Raw genomic sequence first — 20,728 nt, 5'->3', positions numbered from 1 at the left:
ATTCTGATGAGAAACTCAAAGTTGCATTGAATAGAAAATGAAAAGACAAAATAGAGAATAACACTCTTTTGTTGCCCTTGATCCATCATTGTTTTGTACTGAGTTCAAATTTTATTAATTTAAAGGACACAATGGAGCTGGTAAAAGCACAACGATATCAATGCTTGTTGGCCTTCTTCGCCCTACTTCAGGGGATGCTTTGGTGTTTGGGAAGAATATTATAACAGAAATGGTAATTTGTCCTCTGCTTACATCATTCTAGAGCTAAACACTACTAAAATATAGGCTTAATACATCATTCTCAAACAACTTGGTTGAAGAAGATTCTCTATTGTGAAGAAATGTCCCACATTGGAAAGTTGAGAAACTTTTCAAGGGCTTATAAGGAGTTGGGCTACTCCCTCCATTGCCAATTGGTTTTGGGTGGAACCTCAACTTCCTTCATGGTATCAGAACGGGTTTGCCCACATGTGAAGTCAACAGCCACACGTGTTCCACATCACCTAATATGTGTTGTCCACATATTAGGCTTGAAATTTTGCCACACGTGTTGGGACATGTGAGAATGTGAAGAAATGTCCCACATTGGAAAGTTGAGAAATTTTGCAAGAGCTTATAAGGAGTTGGGCTATTCCCCCATTGCCAGTTGGTTTTGTGGTGGAACCTTAAATTCCTTCATCTATGATAAATATATTACATGAGCATTATAATTGGGCCAGTCATTAGCCATCAAAACTGTAGGGTTCAGGCAAGAAGGAGATTGTTGGGCTTCATAGCGTGGGCACACTAGACGTCTAATGGGGAGCATTATAATTGGGCCCATCATTAGCCATACAAATTAAAGGGTTCAGGCCAGAAGGAGATTGTTGGCTTTCATGGTGTCGAACGTCCAATTTAGAGGACTCCATTGGACGTCCATTTTTTAAGAAAAGAGTAGACAACCTTATTAGAGCCCACCTGCGATATGGTACAATAAAATGACCACCCCTTTTTAAAATCCTTCAACAATCATCGAAAGATGAGCCAAATTGATAATTGCTTAACCATTTGATTATCATCATCAGCATTTCATTACTGATTGGAAATGTTATGTTCATTTATTTATTTGATCTCAGTCAATTGCTTAAATAATTTCCATTTTGGCTAAGCTTTTCGCAAGGATCCTTGAGGGTATGGATAGGGACTGTTCGGTCTACTTTGGTGAACCTTCCTGTATATATATATATATATATATATATACATATATATATATATATATGTATATATATATACTCTTCTTATAATTTGTTTAGTTCCTAAGCTATGTTAATGATCTAAATCATATGCCAAAAGGCATTCTTTTAAATATTCCTCATTAATTTACTTTCTGCTTACATTTGTTTCATATTTCGGGAACAGTTCAGTTTTTCTTGTATCTTTTCTGATGAGTTTGAATCTATAGGAGGAGATACGGAAGGAATTAGGGGTATGCCCTCAAAATGATATCCTTTTTCCAGAATTAACGGTAATTGACTTGCTTTGTCTTTTGAATACTAACAAAAGGTTATTGAAATATATTTTATAGCATTTTCATTTATTGTACATGAAGTGGGTGGTGGAGCTCATAAAGTTATAGATGCTTAAGAAAATCTGCCTCTAACTCCATCTCCCAAGCTTTGTCATTTTGATTTTATAACGAAGGCAGCAACTAAAAATATACAGTTAGTTATAGACTTGAGCATTCTACTTGTCGGCTGCAATAGTGAAGAGAGCCGAAAAGGCTTCAAATGTCTTCTTGCACAACAAATATAACACCAAAATCAAGCCCTAATATAAATAAAAAATATGGAGAGGTGACAACCATTATCTTTTGTAAACTAGAAGCATGCAGCACTCTGAAAATCTTAGTTGTCTGACCTCCAAATGAAATTTTGTTGATACGTTCACATACACAGAGACGTGCACATTGCTGAAGACTGGTACGACAGTAATTTCTAAGTTTGATGTGGTTAGATACTTTATCCAGGTGAGGGAGCATTTGGAAATATTTGCTATATTGAAAGGTGTGAAGGAAGATTTTGTGAACAGCGCTGTTGTTGATATGGGTGATCAAGTAAGTTCTTTTGGCAGAACTGGGTTCTTGCATGCTTTTGTTTGCTAGTCTGAGCTTTTGGTTGTTCTTGGCAGTTAAATATGACATATATTATGATTTACTATCTTTATGCTTTTAGAGTCTGATGCTAGAATCTTAAGCATCAGGCCATCACTATAAAAGTGTTTGCAATATGCTCTAACAATGTATTGGCATGTTCTTTCCTTGCCACAACGAAACTAATGTTTCTGGTCCTATGATTTTCAGAATATGTGATTTTATCAATTAATGTGCTACCTGCTACCTTATTTGATTACTGTAGAACATTAGGCCTGGGACTATTTATTATTTTCTCTTTTTGTATATGTATTCTTTGGTTCATGATCAAATGAGGAGGTTTGTTTTCTGTTTTGTCATTATGATCAGGTAGGTTTGGCCGATAAAATGAACACATCTGTGAATGCTCTGTCTGGAGGCATGAAGAGGAAATTGTCTCTTGGAATTGCACTGATAGGAAATAGTAAGGTGGGGGCCGAATTTCAATGGCGCAATCTTGTTACTTTCCCGTGTTGGAATTACTAAATTTTTTTAATTGTTTCCTTTTGCAGGTTATAATTTTGGATGAACCGACTAGTGGAATGGATCCATACTCTATGCGCTTGACATGGCAATTAATAAAAAAGATTAGAAAGGGCAGGATAGTATTACTGACAACACACTCAATGGATGAAGCAGAAGTACTTGGAGATCGTATAGCCATCATGGCCAATGGTTCTTTGAAATGCTGCGGAAGGTTTCACCTCTTCCAACCGAGCTTATGGTGTTTTTTTTACCTATTTTTAGTGTTATATTTTGACTTAGTTCATATAAGATTTCATAAAGTTATATATTCTCATTTAGTTAGGAAATGCAGAATAACTGAAATTTTTTTTGTAATATGGGGTGAAAATGATTTCATACATTTTTCATGATTGGGACGTTGCCATATGTATTCTGTAGTAGGTACTTATATGATATATGTACATAAAATATAATTAGATATAATATCATCCTTATGCATTCTGTTCATATAAATAAAGATCTTTGTATTCTATGTTGCAATTATTATTAATAAGTTTTGTTTCTCATAAAAAAAGAGGGATCTTATTAGACTTTCCACACACACACACACACACACACACACAAAAGTATGTAGAAAAGTTATCTGTACCAGATGTTTAGACATTCTAAAGTCTGAATGAGATGCCATTCGAATGCTCAATAGGACCGTTCAAATGGCCTTACAACTTTATAAACCAATTTTGGCAACAGGATGAATTTAATACATATATAATTATAGGTATGCACGTATAGGATCCCCTATTTTTAATTTTTTAGAAACCATGTTCTGAAAAATTAATGCATAATGCTATCAACATGTTATATAATTTTCTCATATAGAATTCTCACTTTTGAACAGTTCCCTTTTCTTGAAGCATAAGTATGGGGTTGGTTATACTCTAACTTTAGTGAAGGTAATACCCCTATTTGTGTTAATCTTTTTCTGAATATTGAATGGTATATTATCATTATGCAACACCAAAATGCTATGACTTGCTGTTTTTCTCATGTCAGTCTGCACCCACTGCCTCTGTTGCTGCTGAAATTGTTTTCCGCCATATCCCATTAGCAACATGTGTGAGTGAGGTATCCATCACATTTCTCAAGAATTCCTGCTAGTTAAACAAAAACCTTTCCTATACAATGTTTTGGCATGATATTAAATTATTGATTATTTACAATAATATGTTTTTGTAGTTTTACTATTTTCTTTTGAACTTAAGTTGTTTTACTACTTTGATTTTAGGGAAAAATATTGATTCTTGCATCTTCCATGTATGTGGTATAATTGTTTCTGATGTAGGATATGGGTGAATTGAGTATTTAGGTAGTTTAGCAGAAGCAAAAACAATGGAAAACAGAAAATAGAACAAAAGGGATAGGTCTGGAATCACTCCAGCCGTTTGGCTTCACACCAAGTAGTCTCCAATCTCTGGAAAATTAGCTCTTCTTTATATCTCAACAACTCAACTCCATAATGAAATTACATAGACGGGGTAGTTATAATAATCTAAAACCTAGAGACAATAGGATAAAAAAAATCCCTTTAACCTAAATAAAATAGGAAACTTATAAATCCTATTAAAATCTGGAAAACTTAAAAATCTTTCTAAAATCTGGAAAACTTAGAGAACAAGTTAGAAACTAATCGCAGGAATAAAAAATTGCCAGATTTAAAGACCAAATCAAATGACTTCCTCTTCAATCTCTTTCTTTTGTAAATCCTAATGGGTCTGACAAAGTTGTCCTCATCAGTTCCCTTGGCCTTGGATGGGAAATGTGAGGGAGGGGCGGGTGATATAACTGTTTACTTCATAATAGTCCACTTGACATTGCTAGTGTATGACACTTTATGTTATATATGTGGTTTTGTATGCTTGTACAGGTTGGAACTGAGATTTCGTTTAAGCTTCCTTTGGCATCCTCGTCGTCCTTTGAAAGTATGTTTAGGGAAATTGAGAGTTGCATGAAAAGACCCATGTCCAACTTAGAAACAAGTTCTGGTGAGGACTATTTGGGCATTGAAAGTTATGGTATTTCTGTTACAACTTTGGAGGAGGTATTCCTGAGGGTTGCAGGGTGCGACTATGTTGAAGCTGCTTGTTTTGATCAGAAGACTGATCTAGGGCTTCCTGATTCTGTAGTTTGTCAGACTACTCATGATCCTGTGCCCAAAAAGATCTTTCACTCAAAAAAATCTTTTGGATATTATAAGGAGATTCTTGGGGTCTTATTTACAATAGTGGGAAGAGCTTGTGGTTTGATTTTTGCTGCAGTTTTAAGTTTCTTAAACTTCGTCGGTGTGCAATGTTGTTGCTGTGGTATTATTTCAAGGTCAACATTTTGGCGACATTCTAAAGCATTGTTCATAAAGAGGGCAATATCTGCTCGCAGAGACCGGAAAACAATTGTTTTCCAGCTTGTTATTCCTGCAGTTTTCTTATTTTTTGGTCTTCTATTTCTCAAGCTCAAGCCACATCCTGATCAACTGTCTGTTACATTTACAACTTCGCATTTTAATCCCCTATTACGTGGTGGTGGTGGTGGTCCAATCCCTTTTGATTTATCCTGGCCTATTGCAAAGGAGGTTTGTCTTCGATTTTCCTTAATCTTATATTGGATATGCATGGTCATTTTTTAGCATTTAGAATCTGGGGGTATCCCCTGGATGTGAAATTTATTCTGATTGCTTGCAACATCAACGGTTTCTTGCTCTTAAAAGCTACCGGTGCTGCAGGTTGCACAGTATGTTGAAGGGGGTTGGATACAAAACTTTAAACCTAGTGCATATAAATTCCCCAATGCTGAGAAGGCATTGGATGATGCAATTGAGGCAGCGGGGCCAACCCTGGGACCTGTTTTACTTTCAATGAGCGAATTTTTAATGTCTAGCTTTAATGAATCTTACCAGTCAAGGTGTGTTAAACTAAATTTTCTCGTTCTTTGCGAATTTCTTTCATCCATATGAATAGGGTGTCTCAAGGAAATGAAATTCATAGAAATTGATATGCTAGAAACCCCAACATAACTCCTGAAAATGAAGTTTCCACATGGGAAATCCTTGGAATTGTAGAAATTTACACATGCACATATGATAATTCGTTTTCAAACTTGTGGGTCTAATGTAAATGAGAGGGTTAAGCTAAAGTACTGTAGCTGTACACAGACAGTTTGCAGCTGAAAGAAGCATATTATTTGTACTGAAACTTTGTTTACCTGTGCTGGACTGGAAGGCAGTTAGTTTAGTCTCTTTTTGATGGTGTCACGTTTTCTTTTGTCTGTGCTTTGGTGACCTTCTTGGCCACGGTTTCCTTTTGATTCATTTTGTACTTTGGCTTTTTTCGTAATAAAATTGTCTCTTTAGAAAAAAAAAAAACTTTTTTTATCTGTGATGGTGGGACTCTATGTATTTTGTTAGCAATCCAAGCCGATTGAGGTATAATATTTTTCCCAGGTAATGAGAGATAACTTGGTCATTTATAAAGCCGCAGACAAAAATTGTGAAATTAATAGAACAAGTGATGATGATTTCTTTCTGCAAAACCAGTACCTGAAGTTTTAGTTGAGTATAATTAGCCTGCAAGTTTTTCTTTAGTGCTCTTTTTTTCATTGTAATGTGTGCGTGATGCAGGTATGGGGCAATTGTGATGGATGATCAGAATGATGATGGAAGTTTAGGGTACACTGTGCTACACAACAGTTCCTGTCAGCATGCTGCCCCAACATATATCAATTTAATGAATGCTGCAATTCTTAGGCTTGCTGCTCATAATAAGAATATGACAATTCAAACACGTAATCACCCTCTGCCAATGACAAAAAGCCAACATCTGCAACACCATGTATGCCATTTCCATTCAATCCTTTTTAAGATTTCATTTCAAGTTCATTCTTTAAGCATCATAAAAGTTAGTCTCATTTTAGAATTAAACTCTGTTGTGTTGGCTTCTCATCTTCGATTTCCATGTAATAATAACTGTTTTTCTACCTATGAATTATTTTGAACCTCACAAGGAGGTATTTGGAAGTATCTATGCCTATCATTTTATAATATTCTGGATCAGATGAGGCTTATGTTTCTAATGAAGTTAGAAGTGTTGAAGCATTTCCTGCCGTCTCTCGTCTGATGGGATCCATTTATTAGCAGTGATACCAGAAGTACTGTCAAGTCTTTTAGGATCTTATGACAAATAGAAAATGATTTTTCTTTTCTGCAATGGTGCCCTTTTTGCATGCATGTCGGTGCGCTAAACTTCGAGAAAATCTTACGGAGTGACCTTTTTCTTACAACTTACATGAGGAAAAGTTTGTGAGAATGTGAAGGTAAAAAGTCCCACATTAGAAAGTTAAGAAACCTAGCATGGGCTTATAACGAGTTGGGCTACTCCTCCCATTGCCAATTGGTTTTGGGGTGGAAGCTCAACTTCCTTAATGGTGTCAGAGCCAGGTTCTAGGGTGTCTCTTTGCTACTTTTTAACAAACCCTATTTTTCTTCATGACCCAATGTTTCACTACCCTAGTTGCTAATCTTTGAAATCATCCACCAAATTGAGAGTCGTTGGCCCTTTTCATGGGTGTTTATATTGTATAGCCCTCTTGCTACTCCTGTCCTTCTATCCTTGATTATTAAAAATAAAAAAAAGGCTTTCGTTGTTGAAGACCATAGTTCTTCCCTTTTCTTCATTACCATGTTTCTGTTACGTATCCTATCCTTGGGCAGCACGCCATGATGGCTTGATCTTCTTTCCTCCGTGAACCTCGTCATTGCTCACCGCTCACCGCTCAGCGCTCGCCGCTCAGCGCTCATCCTTAATTTTTCATGTTCTTTCAAATCTTAATCCTCTACAAGCCTCGGATTTGAGGGGGTGATAGAGGAGATAGACACAATGTGCTTGCAACGTAGGTTTTCTTGTGACATATGCTTACGTTCTCCTTGCAATTTAAGTGCTCTCCTCCCCTCCTCTTCAAGGGAGGAGGGGGAGTGAAAAGGATATGTTTATTGACTTATCTCCATTACCTTGACGTATGAAGATATTGCCTATTTCTTGGCTCCGACAGCCAACGCCATTTGTGGTAAAACCCGACATCTATTGGGCTTTGTAGGTGGTTAAGTTGGGGACAATATCGGTGTTGCTAGTAGTGGGCCACCGGCTCGTCTCTTTGAAATTTAACATGGAATCAAAGCGGATTAGCCCACGTGTGAAAGCCCAACAGCCACACGTGCTCCACGTCACCCAATATATGTTGTCCACAGGCTTGAAAATTCGCCACACGTGCGGGGGTGTGTGAGAATGTGAAGGTAAAAAGTCCCACAATGGAAAGTTGTGAAACCTAGTAAGGGCTTATAAGGAGTTGGGCTACTCCCCCCATTGCCAATTGGTTTTGGCGTGGACGCTCAACTTCCTTCAAAGTTCTTTGAGCTTATTGATACGATCAAATGTCCAGGACAGAATCTCTTTAAAGATAGCATTTTCATGTGATTCCACAGGCTAATATGAATAGGCTTTATATTGTTTGCGGCTAAAACGTTTTGTTTTGTTCTGTTTTTTTTTCCTGGTATGTTCTATTTTATCACTGAAGGAGTTAATAATAAATTTCTTTAAGTTTTATTAAATTTTATGCCATGAGCTGTCTGGAAAGTGTTTGATTTGCTTGATTGTTAGGTTGCCTGCATCAAGAAGCTGGCTATTTTAGAAATCAAGTAAATGTTATAATTTTAAGTTGAAGTTATGTGCTTATGTTAAATATTGTAGAAATATCTTATGGTTGTGCTTTTAACCTCTCTGATTCATTCGTTAGGTTACAAATGAGAGGATTCAGGAGTTTTCACTTCTAGTTTATTTGTTCATTTTGCAGGATTTGGATGCATTCTCTGCTGCAGTTATTGTTAGTATTGCCTTCTCCTTCATTCCTGCGTCATTTGCTGTTTCTATTGTGAAGGTACTGTGCCAAACATAATCGCAGCTGTCCAGTATGAGTGCTTTTGCTTCACAATGTACTGTACCATTCTGTGCTAGGATATGGTTACTTGTGGTTACAATTTACAAAATAAGTGAAGCTGTCTTAATATTTACTCTACTATTCTACAATTGGCAGGTAATGTTTTAGTCACAAGAAATAAAATTTTATTGAGAAGGAAGAAGCATTTTATTGAGAAAAAAAAGAGAAGAAACATTTTATTGTCACATAAATAATTAAGCAATTGGGACAACGTGCACCACAATGACCTAAAGGCTATATTACGTCAACACCACAGCCCATTCCAAGAACAACACCTAATTTACTTGTCGAAAATAACTGCTTTCCAGTTTAACTGAAACAGATCCCCATATTGATGACAAAAATTAACTGTGCATCAGTCAAAATACCTACCTAGAAGATATTGTATGATGCTCTACGTATCTCCTTTACCCTAGAAAATAATTGTTTTTTTGGGTTGACTGATGCAGGAACGTGAAGTAAAAGCTAAACACCAACAACTGATTAGTGGGGTATGCTTGTTTGCTGGTAGAACAACCATCCTGTTGTAATTTTGTTACTGATACTCATAAGATTAACTGCATTGTAATATCTTAATCCTCAGGTTTCTATACTTTCATACTGGGCTTCTACTTACATATGGGACTTCATCAGCTTCCTATTTCCTTCATCTTTTGCAATAATTCTTTTTTATGTCTTTGGTATGTCTTTAAACTTGTATTCTTCACTCATTTTTTCTTATAGAAATTTGAGCTTTCAACTTCATTTCATTGTTGAAATTTTTGTAAAATAATTGATAGGAATGTCGTCATTCTTTTTTGGTCAAATCAGCAAATAGTAGCAATCAAAATGTTTAATGAGATTTTCTTTGTTGGTGTCTGCTGGTATAAGGGAATATTTAATTGATTGCATATTGTACCATAGAGGTTGATATTAATACAAGATATTGTACATGATCTCTTATATTCTCCGGTATTCTTTAGCCTATGCATAACTGACTTCAAAAGTTGTGCTATGCTTTTGTAAATGATTCTTTCTATATTTAGGACCCTTTTTTTGTGTACGTGTGTGTGTGCACACAGACATTCCAAATTCAGGCTTTGCAGATGGTTTCCACATCTATCTGGAATTTTACTCACTAAATAGTTTTTCTTGTATTTTGATATTTTAATGCACATATTGACAAATATTTGTTTGTAAAAATGACAATAGACATGCAAGATGTGAAATTTGACTTTATTGTGTTCTCCAGTTGTTAGAAATTGATCTAATATATTGAATGCCATGGAGATTGACCAACTCTTTTTGAAATGGAGGAAGGATAGGAGGTGGAAAAAAAGTATTTTATAAATGTGGAATTATTTGGTGATGACTTTCTAACCAACTCAAAAATATTTTGAACTTAACCTGGAATCAATGCTTCATCCCACATTATGGTCATGGCTAATGATTATTCTTCTTTTCCTTTGTATATTAATTGCCTCTGTACGTAAACTCACAAAAAAAATGTATGTAGGTCTGGAGCAGTTTATTGGGAGTGGATGTTTGTTGTCGACAGTAATCATGTTTTTAGCGTATGGATTAGCGATTGCATCAACAACATATTGCCTTACATTTTTCTTTTCTGACCACAGTATGGCTCAGGTGGTGTATTTTTTATTGTCATTCTCTTATTCTCACGTCTAGGGCATTAAGCTTGCATGCCCATGTTTATGAATGTCGTTCTCTTGTTTATTAAAGTTGTACTTATTATTATCCAGAATGTGGTTCTCTTGGTCCACTTTTTCACGGGACTGATTCTTATGGTTATCTCATTCATTATGGGGCTTATAAAGACGACGTCAAGTGCAAATTCTTTTCTCAAGGTTGTATTCCTACATACACATCTCTTTTATTTTTTGTTTCAAAATCTTCTTGTTTTTACTGCTAGTATTACTACTTTGTACAGTAAATTTACTAGTCCTTGTAGTTTTTCTTTCTTTCTTCTAAATAGTATTTTGGTTTTCCTTATCAAACATATATATATATATGTAGATGTCCGCACGTTATTATCGTTCGGATGCCATTGTAAACAGGGAGGAAAACCGGGAGGGGTAGTAGAAAATACATGGTGTCTGCACGATAATAACATCCGGATGTCCACATAGGATATATATGTGATGTAGATAGTTTGTGCTGTGAAATTAAATTCCACAATGATAGCGGAGAGTATTAGTGTATACTTAGAGTTTCCTCTGGTTTAGGGGAGGCCGTGACTGGAAATTGCAATTAATAACTAGATGCTGTCTTTATTCTGAAGGAATTCTAGTGTAGTTTCTTTGAATTTACTCTTGAGGATGTTGATTCATTTAGAAAAATAGGACTAATTGCAATTCTTTACTTTACCCTTAACTATTGCTGCTTAAATCTTATACAGTGTTTTTTTTTTTGTTTCTTTATTTTGAATTTATAGCTTTCAAGCATTGTCTTGGTCTGAACTTTCCGACAATGTAGAGAGCAACGAGTGTAAAGCTGTTTATCTTTTGATAAAGGGCTACTCTAGAAGTTCTAGTTTGCCTCTTACTAAATGTTGCGACTCAATCTAGAAAACTAGTGCTGGTGATGATAGGAGTCTTATATTCCCTGACGTGTGGATCTATGCTTCCAGAACTTTTTCAGATTATCTCCGGGGTTTTGCTTTGCTGATGGACTGGCTTCACTGGCTCTTCTACGGCAAGATATGAAAGATAAAACTAGCAATGAGGCCTTTGATTGGAATGTTACTGGTGGCTCAATTTGCTATCTTGGTATTGAGGTTCGTATCTTACCTCTGGCCTTGTGGGAAAAAATTCTTCTGCAACTCTCTGCTTAAAAAGTTAAATCTATTTCTTGAGAAGTGGAATTACCAATGAATATATGTCATGCTAACGAGTAATACCCCTTCTCAGAGTGTTTTGCTCAAGTGCTCTTCTATGTTGAATAGTATTTAGATGTCAGAAAGGTGAGACCCTACAATTGAATTTGTGGAGTCACCTGTCTCTTTCATTCGTCAAAATGTAAGCTTACATGCTTAGTTTATTTGACCTAACAAAGAATTTTAGAGAGGGAAAATATGATCATAAAGAATGAACTATAAGTTTCCAATGCTGCATGGTGTGCAGGATAATCGGAGATATATGTGTTTGTATATTAAGCAATTGTTGCTTAAGCTATTGGGATATAATGGTAGTCTAGCCTAGAATCAGACTTCTGGGTTCGAGACGTCCTTGATTTGGAACCTCCCAATACAAGCTACATGAGAGTAGGAGATCCTAAGTTAAATTCCTGTAAATGCAGCTTCCACTAGAAATTGAATTCTAAATTTTAGGCTCTCCTGAGAACTATACATGATGGGACGTATTAGACCCCAACCTCACAACTTATCAAGATGACACTAAACCCTAGTTGTAGCTACGCAGTCAAACGACATAATACCCCAAATCTGCAAGATATTGTGTGCTTTTGGGCCCATTTGACCCTCACAACTTTAAATACCATGTTAGATACCACTAGACACAAAAATCTTAAGCTGTTAGAGATGAGGTGAACAACCTTCAATAATTGAAATATACTTCAGAGTATCTTTTTTCTTCTCCCATAAGAGGTATCTATAGCTATACAAATTACACAAGAAAAGGAAAGCTAGTAATCCTACTCTATACAAGCATCAATATACATCCAAAGTAACGGTGATAGGGTTGGGGTTGGCAAGTACCTTTTACATGTTCTGCACCTGCTCTGTAATCAATGGAAAATTTAAAGCAAGAGGTGTAGCATCTTGTGTCTTGGATTGCTATTTGTTACATATTTTAATATTAAGATTGAAAGTGAACTTTAATTCATGTGGAAAATAGGGGTACTCTGATCTTATTCAAATTTCTCATCTGTGCAGAGCATTTGCTACTTCCTTTTGACACTTGGGCTTGAACATTTGCCTTATAACAAATTGACACTAGCCACGCTGAAGGAATGGTGGAAGAGTATTAAAAGTACCCGTCAAGGCAGTTCAAGTTATCTAGAACCCCTTCTGAAATCTTCCTCAGAAGTTATCACTCATGACCTTGATGAAGACATAGATGTGAAGACGGAAAGAACTAGGGTACTTTCAGGTTCCATTGACAATGCCATAATCTACTTGCGGAATCTTTGGAAGGTATTTCTATATATGGTTCAAATGATATTAGTGGTTCTCTTAGTTTAGTATGTTATACTTTACGACGTATGATTGTATAATAGCAATATATGTCAACTTTCAGGTGTATCCTGGAGGAAAGCTTCATGGTCCAAAAATAGCAGTAAATTCATTGACTTTTGCAGTTCAAGAAGGAGAATGTTTTGGTTTCTTAGGAACAAATGGAGCTGGAAAGACCACAACTCTGTCAATGCTGACTGGTATGTAACAGCTGGACTCCAGAATATCAGATATACTTACTGTATTTTTGAAACATTTAAAATGGACAATCTGGGCAACTTTTTTTCTTTTTGAGTTCATACTTATGCCTTCCATAACTAGTGTTTGGTATCTGAGGGAACCACCTCTTAAAAACTAATTGCATTTCATGATAATAAAATACGTCACTATTTCTTGGCATTTTAGTTTTTGCTAAGAAGAATTTTATAATTTATTTTGTTACATTAAAAATGATGGTCTCCATGAGAACTCGACAATGTTTGATTTCAGACAAATACTAGTAAAAAACTTTTGACTTTGCATTGCGTAGTATTGAATTTGTGGCCTTGTGTGTTTTTGCATTGTTAATTAGCATATTCTCAAAATTGAATTATTATATCAGTTCCTTCTTTTTGATTGAACAATTTCCATCCAGGAGAGGAATCTCCAACTGATGGGACTGCTTGTATATTTGGCAAGGATATATGCTCTAATCCCAAGGCTGCTCGTCGACATGTATGTCTTGATTTTCTTTATATATGTATGTGTGTGTGTTTGTGTGTGTGCCTTGTCAATGATGATGTGGCAGAAGATCGATCCAGGCCATTAATCATGTTGATGATACAATGGAGTCAACAGGATCAAGAGGGCTTTCAGGCATCGGCATTACCATATAATATATGTCTACATATTATATATATTTGCACATACAATCCTTATTTTTATTTCTTCCTTTGTGGAATGTTGATTATCCATCCAATATAGTGATAGATCCTTGCTAACTTTTTCAATGATCATTGAATTTCAGATTGGGTTTTGTCCACAGTTCGATGCTTTGTTAGAATTTTTAACTGTTCAAGAGCATCTTGAGCTTTATGCCACAATAAAGGGAGTACCAGATTACCAGATAGATGATGTATGTATATCTGTTCAAAGTTCGTAGAACTTAATTTTCTTCTTAGCATCCTGATTTAAGTCGGAATTTTCATCCATTTGCATAGATGTGATGACTTAAATTGTCCATTTAAGCCATATCATGCTAAATTCTGAATCAAACATTTTGCATGTTTAAATACCTTGAATAAATTTGGCACTCTACATCTAATATATATTTTGATAAACACTCAAATGGTGGAGCCTCAATCCCTGACAGGTTGTAACGGAAAAGTTAGTGGAGTTTGACTTGTTAAAGCATGCCAACAAACCATCATTTTCCCTCAGTGGGGGAAACAAGCGTAAATTATCTGTTGCAATTGCGATGATCGGAGATCCTCCTATAGTCATTCTAGATGAGCCATCAACAGGTATACTTGCTGGTTCTCATTCTAAATTCTTAAACAATTTCCATCTTAAGATTTCTTGTTTTTGTGTCCTTTTTATATGATGAAACTGCTTTTATATTTGTGGCATAAGATTTTAAGGAACTGCTGAAATTAACTAAATTAAGTGATAAGCAAAATTTGTGGTGTGGTTAATGTGATCTTAGTAATGCTGTCCATCAGATGGTTACAGAATAAGGATATAGATCTCTACTTAACCAACTTTATTAAACAATAAAGCACCAGGAAGCAATTAGTAAGCCATATAAGGAGGGGGTGAGAGAAGGTGCTGCAAACAACTAGTTAGGGATTTCAAGATAGATCCAAAATGGTTGTTTACAGTGGAGGTTGATGAGGGGTCTCAGGGTAGCTCCATTGCTGACAGAGGAATAGGTTGAAAAGCTTCTACATGAAAGTTGATCTGGGTTGTGCTGCGCAAGTGTCAGAAAATGACTCTTAAGATACCCAAGGCATTAGTTAAGCTTTATATTTGAGGAAATGTGGAGAAAACTCCTACTAGGCATGGATTGTGAGATACAACACTAAAGTCCCACATACTAAATTAGGATCAAGGTGATAACATTCACTGCTGGAGTAGACACAATTAAAAAGTTCTTATAAATGCCATTGTGCTTATTTGAATATGGTTCTGACCGGACAATGGTCACACATTAAATCATGCCTATAAGTTGGCAAAAAGAACATTTTATCTTGTTAGACTAGATCATGAAGTTGCAGTCAAAGTGTTCTTTTGTTCAACCTCAATATGTACTGAAGATATACAAGACTGCTTCTTGTTTTGTTTATACTGAAAATGTTGCTACTAAAGAGAGTAGTTAGCTGATTAGATTAGTTTGTTATTAGTTACTCTTGTAAGTAATTAGTTAAAGCTGTTGTAACAGCCTGTACAGGTGGCTTTATCTATTGTATAGAGTAGACAGGTGTTATATACTCTTCTGTAATCTTTTCTCAATTAATTAATGAGAATCATAAATTCCTTTAGCTACGCCATAAAAAAGTATATTTAATTGGTGTTTTACTTGGAGATAGAGTCACAAATCTTGCTCACTATTGTATTAGGTATGGATCCAATTGCCAAAAGATTCATGTGGGAAGTGATATCTCGTCTCTCAACCAGACGAGGAAAGACAGCAGTAATACTTACTACTCATAGTATGAATGAAGCTCAAGCTCTTTGCACCCGTATGGGAATAATGGTACCAATTTACCTTGCTCACCAGTCTACTTGAAGCACTACTTAGTGCCACTGTTCATATCACTGTATAACCACTTTGATGTTTTATTTTAAGGTTGGAGGCCGATTAAGATGCATTGGTAGTCCCCAGCATTTGAAAACACGATTTGGAAATCATCTTGAGCTAGAGGTATTTCTTTCGTTTTTCCTTGCTTCCCTTGCTTTTTAGAGTGGGGTGGTCTGAAAGAATTATTTTGTAGAATGATATTTTAGGGAATTTTTAATTACTTTTAACTCTGTACTCTTAGGTTAAACCTTTTGAAGTCAGCTCTGGGGACTTGGAAAATCTTTGCCGAGTTATTCAAGAAAGGCTTTCATATGTTCCTTCTCATCCTAGGAGCTTACTTGATGGTTTCGAAGTTTGCATTGGGGCCATTGACTCCATTGTGGCTGACAATGCATCAGTGGCAGAGATTAGCTTGTCACGGGAAATGATAATCATTATTGGACGATGGCTTGGCAATGAAGAAAGAATAAAGTCGCTTATATCTTCAGTGCCACTTTCTGATGGCGTGATTGGTGAACAGTTAGCTGAGCAGTTGGTTCGAGATGGTATGAATGAACCATGCATTGATTAATTTGTATTCTTTTATGTTTAATTTTTAATTTTTGGGATTTTCTTTCTTGTTTGGAAAATTTGGATGGGTAACTTTAAATGTCTGTATGCGTACCACATCATATGATTATACAAGTTTTTTGCCCTATTTTCCTGACAGGTGATTACTTTAGGATGTAGGAACTGTTCTGGCTTAGGATTTATATTTTACTTTCAGGTGTTGAGTGTAACAGGATTGTGGAAAAGAATCATGTCCGCTTCTGAACTGGAGACTCTCTCTCTCTCTCTCTCTCTCTCTTACACGCAGAAAACTTGGCTCTGATACTATCATGTAATTAGAGCATCCAAATCAAAATAACTATGGTTGGAGAGGCCTAAGAATGCATGCACATAGTGCAAGGCTTCACATTCTTGATGTGGGATTTACACTCTCAACAATTATCATATGTCTCCACAGTACTAGACTTTATGATCTTTTATCGCTTTGTTATATATAAGTTGAATCAAGGTCCTGAAGTTTCTAAGTTATTCCCATGCATCTCTCTTCGTAAATGCTTGCTTTTCCTAATCTTTTTTCTAGAACTTTAATTTAAGTGACAGAGTAACTATCTACTCCAGACAAAAATTCTTATGCATACGCAGACAAAATTCTTTGTTAATGCTTTAGTTGGCAATCATTCTTTGTTTCATTAGTTTTCATATAGGTTTTAATGAAGTTTGTGCAGAAAACATTGATCACTTGTTCATTCACTGTTCGTATACACTAAAATTATGGTGGAAGATGTTGTGCGCACTCGGAGCGGAGTGGGTGATTCCTAAAGGGTGTTTTGAGTTCCTTAGTATCAAGTTGGTGGTTTCAGGGAGGGTCGAATCCTACTAGATTGTCTAGTTCACGCTATATTCTGGAATATTTGGATGGAGCGCAATTGAAGAATTTTTGAGGGACATATAGGAGTAAGGGTTGAGGAATTATGGGATAGAGTTAAATTTTGGGCATCTCTTTGGGCATCGGTTTCGGGGCAATTCAAGGACTATCATTATTCTATCATCATGAGAGATATGGCGGCAGTCTTAAGATGATTTTACATAAGTTGTTTTCTAATTACAGATTTATTTTTGGGCATAGTAGGTTAGTTGCTTTTTATTTTAGGTATTCTGGTGCTTAATGAGTCCGTTTTCCTTTTGTTGTATGATCGGGGATAATTTTCCTAAACCTTAAACCCTAAATGTTTCTATTAAAAAAAAAAGGTTTGTGTTACTCTGGCAATGCTTTAATCAATGTGCAGCAAGGTTCAGTGTACCCAATGTCTACAAGATCCAGATATACATTGCGTTATTTTTCAATGTCTTCACTAGGACTTCCTAATACTATGCGATATTCTTATTTTAGGGTTTAGGGTCTTATTTAGACTCTTTGTCAGTGCTCTTGGTTTTGATTCTTGCTCTTATAGAAAAATTAGAACTCAACCAAAGATGTGCTTATCCCCTTCTTGGTGTGTTCTTTGCAAAGAGAATGCAGAAAACATTGATCACTTGTTCATTCATTGTTCATATTCCCTAAAATTATGGTGGAGGATGTTGGGTGCTCTCGGAGTGGAGTGGGTGACTCCTAAAGGGTGTTTTGAGCTCCTTAGTATCAATATGAGGGTTTCGGGGAAGGGGAAGAGAGCTGGAATCCTTTGCGATTGTCTAGTTCATGCTATTTTCTGGAATATCTGGATGGAGCGAAATCGAAGAATTTTTCAGGGTCATATAGGAGTAAGGGTTGAGGAATTATGGGACATAATTAAATTTTGGGCATCCCTTTGGGCTTCGGTTTTGGGGCAGTTCAAGGACTATCACTACTCTACCATCATGAGAGACATGATGGCAGTCTTAAGATGATTTTACTGAAGTTTTGTGTTTTTTAATTACAGAATTTTTTCAATCTTAGTAGGTCAGACAATCTTTATTTTTGGTGGTCTTGTTTGATCGAGGATTTTTCCTCTTGATTATCAATACAATGTTTCTATTCAAAAAGAAAAAAAGAAAAAGAAAGGGATCGATTGTGGACTTCAAACAATTTTTATACATATTTGATGCTCTAAATTCTATTTGGAATGTCATTATTGGTAACTCATTTATTTAATTATTGTTTCTTCTTTACCTTGCTACATTTTTTGTACTTAATATTGGAGTTTGTGCAGGCGGAATACCTTTGCCAATATTTTCTGAGTGGTGGTTGTCCAATGAAAAGTTTTCAGCAATTGATTCATTTGTCTTCTCATCATTTCCCGGTGCAATATTCCAAGGCTTCAATGGCCTGAGTGCTAAATATCAGGTAAAGTGTATCTTGAATTAAAGTTACAAATAGTAATTCTTGTGGAAGATTTATTTATATATTTTTTAATCTGTTTGGATTAAGTTATCCAAGTGCTATGCACTAAACTATAGAATGAAGGTTGGCCCACCTGCTGAAATGTAAGCTTTTGGGAGCAGTAGTAAGCCAATATATTTATAATGATAATGAAGTAGGAGATCCAGATTCAATTCAACTGAGTCAGTAACCAACCAATTAGTAGGCCACATAGGAACAAGAATAGTGTGTGTGTGTGTGTGTGTGTGTGTGTGTGTGTGTTGTGCACATGTGTGCACGTGCCACTCATATTGAAATAAAAAATAGCTTTGATGGTAGGTGGGTTGATGTGTATGCGAATTCACTCAGGTGCCCAAGTAGTCTGTTTATTGATGGAATGAATTTTTTTTTTCCTTGAACTCGCTGATGGAATGGTTGAATGGTTGAGAGAGGATTGTGAGATGGAAATGGGGAAGCTCTTGGCTTTAGTTATGTTGTTGTAAAACCTTTTTGATTTTAGAGTTAGCATCCTTTGCATTGATTTTACAGTACTTGTGGCATAATGGGAGATTCTTGTTATTGCATCTTCTACTGGGTGTATAGTAGTATCAGCAGTGGAACTAGTATTCCAAAATCTTGTTCGCAGTTAAATATTTACTGTTTTTGTTATTTTCAGATACTATTACCAGACCTGCCTTTTACCTTCTTTTTTCCCCTTTACTGTTACCATCTCAGAAATGTTTTCAAATTACACTTAGAAATGTTTTCTTTTTTCCCGAATTGTTGATCTTTGGTTAGTGGGAGGCAAAAAGGTACGTCTCTTTTAATTGTTGTAGATTACAGGGGTATCTTATTTCCAGGGGTATCTTATTTCCATGGTGGGCAATAAGCCTCTCTACTTAAGAATGGTCAGTAGGGAAAATGTGGAAAATGGGTTTACCTGTGGCTCCAAATGCACGTACATGGAGTTTGAGCACCATGTGTTATCATGTCTTTCATTGTATTGGTGGCGCACAGAAAATTTTGTAATTTATCTCAACTTTTGGCTTTTGTTGCAGTTGCCATACGGACAGGGCCTCTCACTTGCAGATGTCTTTGGACACCTTGAACGGAACAGGTGAATTCGTCGTACCTTCTTTGTTCGTTTGTGTTCCTTCTTGCCAAACATGACCAGTGGTTATAATCTCTCTTTTTCAGATATAAACTTGGAATTGCAGAATACAGTATTAGCCAGTCCACTTTGGAAACCATATTCAACCATTTTGCAGCAAACTCATGAGAACCATCATCTACTGAGACAAATCTAATCCAAATAGTTTTACATGACTCATCAAATCATCACCCGGCACAAGCACCGGGCACAAGCGGCTCTCTTGTTTTAAAGTTGAGACCGCCATACAAGGCTCTATGTAGATATTAGAGACGGCATATTGTACATAAGTTAACTTTGGGGAAATGTAATCTGTTAAAAAACTTATGGGTCAACAATCGTACCTGTCATCAATCATACGGGTCTGGGACTTGCAGCCTGCATCCTGTCTAGGATTGGCGAGATGACTCTGTTCCAGAAGTGCATTTGAAAAATCATATTGTTGTGAACTCGTAGAAGATAGAGAGTTCCTTTTATTTGAGTTTTCATATACATTCACCATTGGGGAAATGAAATGCCCGAGGTTTCATATACATTCACCATTGAGGAATCAGATGTTCAAGTTGCCCAGACCCTTCCATAGTTCTCTTTTGTTCCGTCAAATCACATTCTTGATCACATTATAATGGAAAATGCTAGGGAGACCAACTTTAGATACCAACTTGTGTACCAACTCTCTAATAGAGTGTGGGACCCATTGTATTGGTGGGCTCCACCTCTATTAGAGAGTTGGTACACAAGTTGGTATCTAAAGTTGGTCTCCCTAGCATGACCCCATTATAATTATGTGGTAGTTTCGTTTAGGACATTGCTTGGCTCCTCATTACACGTCGATCTGACACATTCAAAAGTAATTTATTAAAATTACAAAAGTAAGTTTTTCGCACACGTGTAAGACTTTGATTTGTCAGTAAGGAGAAATGACTCTTTACATCGAAGGAGCCAAGTATTTTCCTTTTGTTTATTAACAATTGGGTATGACAATTGATTTAATAAGTGAATCTGCATAAGTATAATGTGGTCCATAAGTGCTAAATGTGATTTAAAAATATGGG

The 20,728-nt window shown here is 36.1% G+C and overlaps 1 protein-coding gene across 1 annotated transcript in view; it reads left to right on the top strand.

Moving 5' to 3' along the window:
• Positions 1–20,243, top strand: part of LOC18771352 (ABC transporter A family member 1) — a 28,007-nt gene extending 7,764 nt beyond the window's left edge. The window contains exons 14-40 of the mRNA XM_007202995.2: positions 126–232; positions 1,442–1,504; positions 2,006–2,092; positions 2,498–2,596; positions 2,680–2,864; positions 3,531–3,585; positions 3,686–3,757; positions 4,557–5,258; positions 5,409–5,587; positions 6,303–6,513; positions 8,528–8,611; positions 9,121–9,162; positions 9,255–9,351; positions 10,167–10,294; positions 10,411–10,515; positions 11,298–11,444; positions 12,561–12,821; positions 12,925–13,060; positions 13,495–13,574; positions 13,867–13,974; positions 14,212–14,362; positions 15,458–15,594; positions 15,688–15,762; positions 15,881–16,184; positions 18,375–18,508; positions 19,582–19,640; positions 19,721–20,243. Coding sequence (XP_007203057.1) covers positions 126–232; positions 1,442–1,504; positions 2,006–2,092; positions 2,498–2,596; positions 2,680–2,864; positions 3,531–3,585; positions 3,686–3,757; positions 4,557–5,258; positions 5,409–5,587; positions 6,303–6,513; positions 8,528–8,611; positions 9,121–9,162; positions 9,255–9,351; positions 10,167–10,294; positions 10,411–10,515; positions 11,298–11,444; positions 12,561–12,821; positions 12,925–13,060; positions 13,495–13,574; positions 13,867–13,974; positions 14,212–14,362; positions 15,458–15,594; positions 15,688–15,762; positions 15,881–16,184; positions 18,375–18,508; positions 19,582–19,640; positions 19,721–19,802 — 3,890 coding nt within the window. The 3' untranslated portion in view covers positions 19,803–20,243. The remainder of the gene's footprint in view (positions 1–125; positions 233–1,441; positions 1,505–2,005; positions 2,093–2,497; positions 2,597–2,679; positions 2,865–3,530; positions 3,586–3,685; positions 3,758–4,556; positions 5,259–5,408; positions 5,588–6,302; positions 6,514–8,527; positions 8,612–9,120; positions 9,163–9,254; positions 9,352–10,166; positions 10,295–10,410; positions 10,516–11,297; positions 11,445–12,560; positions 12,822–12,924; positions 13,061–13,494; positions 13,575–13,866; positions 13,975–14,211; positions 14,363–15,457; positions 15,595–15,687; positions 15,763–15,880; positions 16,185–18,374; positions 18,509–19,581; positions 19,641–19,720) is intronic.

The sequence above is a fragment of the Prunus persica genome, chromosome G7, assembly GCF_000346465.2.
Source record: "Prunus persica cultivar Lovell chromosome G7, Prunus_persica_NCBIv2, whole genome shotgun sequence".
NCBI classification, from domain to species: Eukaryota; Viridiplantae; Streptophyta; class Magnoliopsida; order Rosales; family Rosaceae; genus Prunus; species Prunus persica.
The sequence above is the reverse complement of the archived record's forward strand: the minus strand, read 5'-3'. Positions and strand labels throughout refer to the sequence as shown.